At 35.8% G+C, this 6,344-nt stretch overlaps 1 protein-coding gene and 1 pseudogene across 1 annotated transcript; both read right to left on the minus strand.

Annotated features, from left to right (window-relative positions):
* Positions 1–1,241: 1,241 nt before the first annotated feature.
* LOC101312024 lies at positions 1,242–2,003 on the minus strand. The gene is made up of 4 exons (XM_004292334.1): positions 1,929–2,003; positions 1,732–1,835; positions 1,438–1,600; positions 1,242–1,355 (listed from the first exon to the last, which is right to left on the minus strand). The coding sequence occupies exons 1-4, from the start codon at positions 2,001–2,003 to the stop codon at positions 1,242–1,244; spliced, it is 456 nt and encodes a 151-aa protein (XP_004292382.1).
* Positions 2,004–4,316: 2,313 nt separating this feature from the next.
* Positions 4,317–6,344, minus strand: part of LOC101312316 — a 3,710-nt pseudogene continuing 1,682 nt past the window's right edge.

The following is a 6,344-nucleotide window of genomic DNA, read 5'->3' on the forward strand; positions in this document are numbered from 1 at the left end:
GCCTAATCCTTTATTATTCAAAAAAAAATTGTATACATCTCTGAGTGTTTTAGTACTTGTTATGACTCAAACTTTGGCTCTAATTTTCTCTTGATATGCCATGGAGAGATTTATCTCATGCAAGTTTATGGAGACCTCAAAAAAAAAAAAAATTTAGGCTAGCTTCGCCCAATAAAGAAAACACTATTTAACTTAGCCTACCCCATTTATGAATCCTAGTTCCGGTCCCTGTAGATAATGTCGTGATTTGGATGGCTGTAACTTTTTTTTTGAAATTATTTAGATGGCTGTAACTTGTAACATCCTGAATTGGCTGCCAACTGGTGCAGCTAGCTATTGTGTTTTGATTTAATAACTACTTGATAAAATTTGAGGCATTTCATGAACAATATGAAAGGAACTATATAATCCCAATTGGTAAATGCAGCTTGATACAAAGTCGTTCGGATGAAGATTCAGGGGGCTAAAGAGTGAGATAAACACTATCCAGCACCACAGGTGCAGTGGAACTAGGCTGGGGAAATGGCAGTTCTATCTTCACAGTTCCCATATGATGATTTTAGTGCAAAATTCAATATCATGTAATCTGACTGAACCAGTCGTTTGGTCAATAAATGTGCAGGGTGTGGTGAACCAGGAAACAACATAATACCAAGATACCAAGCCCAAACACAAATTAAAAGCACGAGTACCTCAAGTCTGAACCTGTTTTGCATGAAAATGCCTAAAGACTGTCCAGAAACAATTTCCTGGACATACCAACATCTTCTAGATTACCAAACAGATTTGATTCTTCCGATATCTATTTAGGGTCAACTGCTAAAAAATAAATATAAACGCCAAGTCCTATAATATATAACGACATTGTCTTAACAAATTAAAGATTTAAAGTACTGATAAACAGATCAACTCATGAAACTTGAACCGCTGAAGTGTTCCAGTAGCTATGCCAGGTTGTACGTTGTCACTCATTCATAACAGCTCTGTTCCTTTGGTTTCTAATTGCAGCTTCCTGCAATGCCCAGGAAAGATGCAAACATATGTCAAGCAGCGTCTCGTGAAAACATTAAGGTCCAGACCAATAATAAACAACGAGAAAATTAAGCATGCATCCACCAAGAAACAAAACTTTAGGAAATACACATTATTTGAATTCTACATACAAACTATTTTTATAAAATATTACTTCACTACTTGGTAATTTTGACTATTGACAATGTACATACCTCTGACATCAATCTTCAAAGTCTTCTAGAGTATCTCCAGGTAATGTTGTTAGTACTTGCTATTGCACTTAATTTTTCCAACTTGTCTTCAAGGCTGGGAGGTTCTAGGGATAGCTTCTCCAACAATATCTATAAGAAACACATGAACTATCAATAAAAACTTTGAAAATATTATTATTCAACGAAAATACTCAACATTAATTTTGTTTACCTCTTCACGGAGCGATTCAAGTTTCTTACTTGAAGTCACAAATTCTCTTCCAAAATATTTCTCAAAAGTTTTCTTCAAACGTTTAAGCTCTGGTATATCCGAACATCTTGTGGCAGCAAAGCACAAAGCTTCAAATTCCCGTCTAAGTTCAACGGGACATATCCTAATAAAAAAAATTAAATATATTTAGATATAATGTCTATATATATTTTTTTTTGATTGACTATATTTATTAAGTTATGAAGGCGAATTTAACAAATATATTATATTACATATATGAATATTATTATGTACCTTTGCCTTTCAATTTTATAAAATTTTTCTCGTATGGTTTGACAATAGCCCCTTATTATGTCATATGCCTCATCATCCCGCTTTTCTTTAATTAAATACCCGGCCTACAAACAAAAAAATAGTTAATTTTCTACTATTAGATGTTAAGAAGCTGAAACATGAGATAATGTTTAAATTAAAATTCAATTAATTTATACCTGGACAAGAGCACATTCCTCTTCTGATTCACCATTCCGAAGGGAATTAACAATTTGGACTTCCAACTGCTCCATTGCTTCCTCTCTCTGTGGCTTGAGCTGATTTATTCGAAGTGTTACTCCATTCAATGCTTCAGTCCTGTTTCACCACAAAAAATTATTCTCCTAGCAACAATAGGAAATACCAAGGCGTAATCAACCTAACTTATTCATACTCAAGTAATTCTGGTGTTGGTTAAACTAGCTTTGATTCTGTGATGAAACTATCAAGTTGTCATTTTCCTATGCCATTATACAATCAATGTCTTCACAAATCACACATACTTGATTTAACCCTTACTTTAACCAGGCATATATATATATATATACATGCCTTCTCGGCTGCGGACGTCCGCACCGAAACCTTAGGTGCGGATTTCCATTTTTGCATCACTTTCCGATCGAATTTCCTTAAACTTCCTTCTAGACATATCTAGATCATCTTATGTAGATCATCTTTACAAAATTTCAGCCAATTTGGTGATCGTTAAGGCCCTCAAAATCGAAAAACAAATCGACGGCCTGTATTCTGTCCGGTTCAGGTATATAACAGAAAAACGCAAGTTTGAGGGCCATAACGATCACCAAATTGGCTGAAATTTGGCAAAAATAATCTACACAAGATGATCTAGATATGTCTAGAAGGAAGTTTGAGGAAATTCGATCGGGAAGTGGTGCAAAAGATGGAAATTTTGATGCCGACGTCCGCACCTGATCAGCTGTGTATATATATATAAATCACAGTCTCATATAAAGGGTTACTGTTCCTATATAGACAATAAATCTGACTTTTTATAAGACAATGGTGCACTAGATGTCTTGTTGCAGACTGGAAAATCCCGGATAACAATAGTGGCAAGAGAAACAAAGATTTATTAGTAGGTGGTTGATTACTCACTGCACTGAGGCATTTAGATTAAATTGTATTATAGAAGCATGATGATGTTTTGGGAATAGAAAGTAAAACTTGAGATGTACGGAGGAATGTCAACGGACTTCATCGGAGATGTGTGGATTTTGCGGTAGATGGCCAGCTTGACTGAGATCGGCTGACGGCTGCCAAAGATGGCCAGCTTTGACTTGGATTGGCTGCCAGAGATTGGACAAAGATGGAAGAATGTGTTTGGTGTTGGCTATCACTCTGAGCAACGAGTTCATTCTTGATCACCATCACTATCACCATCATTCCCTGAAGACGAGGATTCAAAAAGGGATGTAGCATGCGGAATAACTTGTCTCGGAACATGGTACTATAAATCAAAACAAACATGTCATTCACAGCCAGAATCTACATCATATAAAAGTATGAAACTATCCTCTCCCTTCTCTGCTCAATGTTACTGTTACCGAGCATATAAGTATACGTCACGGATGTCAAATTCTGATACATTAAAGTGATTAAGCACAGGCAATTTGAAATGTCTCGAGAGCATCTCTCATGGTAGGCTAAATTCTTAGCTAAATTTAACCTATAAAACAATAATATTCTATGAAATCTTTTTTTAGCTTACCAGAGTCTCCCACCGTAAGCTAAATCCTAAGCCAAATTTATAGCTTTTTGGCTTTAAAAAACACTCTCACCATAAGCTAAATCCAAAGGTAAAGCCATTTATTTTTCTTTTCTCATATATTTGTTTAAATCAATAATTACTCATAAAAAAAATATTATATAAATATATTCGATATGGAGCTCATATGAAAGATCTCGTTGAGATCTTCGTGATGGTTGTGAGTAACGAATTTTTAATTTTGATGATAGTGTAAATTAAAAGGAGAAATGTAAAGTTGAATAAAATAACATTTAATTTTAGCTTACAAACTTCATAAGCCAAATTTGGCTTACCAAATAGCTCAAGCCAAATTTTTTATCTTGAAAAATGTAATTTAGCTTATGATAGAAGTTAATATAGACTAAATTTAGCTTTTTAGCTTATGATGGGAGATGGTCTGAGCATTTTCAGATGCTTTTCATGTTGGGATCCAACTTTGGTGGGGTATAAAAACCATGAAGATCCCCCACTATGTACTCCTGCAAAATGCAGAAATTATAAGAACTCTTAGTTTCCGGAATGATACATTATCCAAAGTAGTTTTCAGATTATAAAATTTCTTCTAAGATCATGGAAAGCTAATCGCTGTGGGCAACTAACCTTCGTGAGTTCCCTCTTGGTCAGGATATGGTAATGTCTCTGCCAGATTCTCTGAATAGCCATAGTAGCCAGGAAACCATAAGCTATGCCAAGAATTGCAAAGATGACAACAATACAATAACCAGGGCAAAGCATGCCTCCATAGACGCAGGGAAACAATCCAATATTCCCCATCCATAACAACAGTTCTGGCAGCCAGCTATGCGTGGGTCATTGCTATTGAAGGATGAACAGTGTAGTATAAGCCCAAAAAATCTAAGCAGCACAAAAGAGGCCAAGACCCCTGGTAACAAGTGCATAAAGCAGCAATTCAATACAAGTCAATCGATGCAAGAGATTAAGAACAAATGCAAAATCATAATCCTTCTCATACAAAACTCTTGAAACAGAACCTTGACACTAATGATCAGTAACACAGCTGACAATTTGTGGTTAGGTATCATCTTGGAAAACTCCACTGCATCATCCACAGGGATGACCTCATCATCAGATCCATGGACCGTCAACACCCTGTATGTACAATAAACTAGATCATGCAGAAACTCAGGAAGACAAAGCAATGAAAGAAGACAGGTTTGATTACAAATTTCTTACTGGCATAGTGGCATCCATTGCCAATCTGAAGGCATGCTTCATGCATATCAGTACTAAGGCGATCCATCAAACTTTCTTCAGTCACACGAAAAGCAACACCTCCCCACAAGCACAGGATCCAATTAATGAATGCCATCATACACATTGCTCTTTTTTGTGTGTATGTATGTATGTGGATGATAGTTTTGTCTATTATGGTACAAATTTTGACTTGCAATTCTTAAATCTAATAATCAATAGTATTGCTAAAGTGATCACTGTCATATGAATACGAAGGGATAAAAGGTAAGCTGGCTCATCATCATTCGTTGACAAGTGATCACAGTGATATGCTCAAGAAACATATGGATTCTTAGGCAATAATCTCGGACCTTAGACATGCTTAGCATTGTGGATGATTTTAGTGTCCACAAACTAACTGAAGACAAACCACAGTAACTGAAAGGTTTATATCAATATACTTATCCATTCCGGCTATCTCTAGTCTTAGATGTGAACGTCTGGAAACACAAGGCATGAAGAATTAGAAGTTACCAGTGTTATTCTTGATATCAAGGAAGCCTTCCTTGATCATTTCCATAAAGTCTTTCCCCAAGCGTTCTGCAATGCCTTTCTTCAGATCATAACGTCCAGAAACATTGACAACAGTAGGATGTCATGATACTTGGAAGCATACAGAAGCACTACATCACCTCCTGTAACATTTCATAGCACATTTCTTATCACATGCTACAGAAATACTGTGTTTTTTTATATGGTGGTCATACCCAATATCAACAGCAATTGATCTATCAACAATAACTTTGGTGACAACTGACAAGCTGCTAAGACCATATAGACCTCAAGTTAACGTATTATCCAGACAATAAATGAGTCTTATTCCGAACTTTCTATTAGTGCTTTCCTCTATTCCTAATTGAAAGATTTTACATATAGATAATGGAAACCAACCAACGCACCTTTGCTGTGCCCCAAAATTACACTTGCTACACAGCTTGTCCCTGAGAAGTGTTCAACTACAAAACGTAAATCATCAGTTTCCTTCCTATAATTACCATACTCAAAGATGCCTTCATTTTCCCTGCAAACTCAAATTAACACATGTAAATCAACATCACTGTAACTTAAAGATGTGAGTTTACCAAGACTGTTCTTTTACTTCATCATAACAAGATTGCCAGCTAAATTTGGGGGCACACTTACGGCTACAAGGTTCAAGAGTTCCGTAAACAACGACTTAGTTTCACCACAGAACCTATTATTCAAGAGTTTACACTTCTTAGTGATAGTCGCATATTTGTGCGACTTTTATCATGCTAATTATTCTTATTACTTATTTATTTTGTGATGTTTTCCTATTTTTAATTAACTTTATTTGTTTTTAGGTGTTTTGAAGTCAAACAAAGAAAAGGAGATAATTGGGCTTAATTAGGATCCCTAATCCTAGTTGGATTGGTGATGGACGTGAGATATAGGTTAACTAACCTATTTATACAAGGGGGCAGCCAAACAAGAGAAAAAAAAGGAACGGAACAGAGAGAAAGAGAAAAAGAACAGAAGAGAGAAAGGAGGGGCCAAACAAGAGGGAGAAGAAAAGACAAGGGAGAAAGAAAAGAAAAGAAAGAAGAAGAGA

Source organism: Fragaria vesca, linkage group LG2 (genome assembly GCF_000184155.1).
Source record: "Fragaria vesca subsp. vesca linkage group LG2, FraVesHawaii_1.0, whole genome shotgun sequence".
In the NCBI taxonomy this organism is placed as follows: Eukaryota; Viridiplantae; Streptophyta; class Magnoliopsida; order Rosales; family Rosaceae; genus Fragaria; species Fragaria vesca.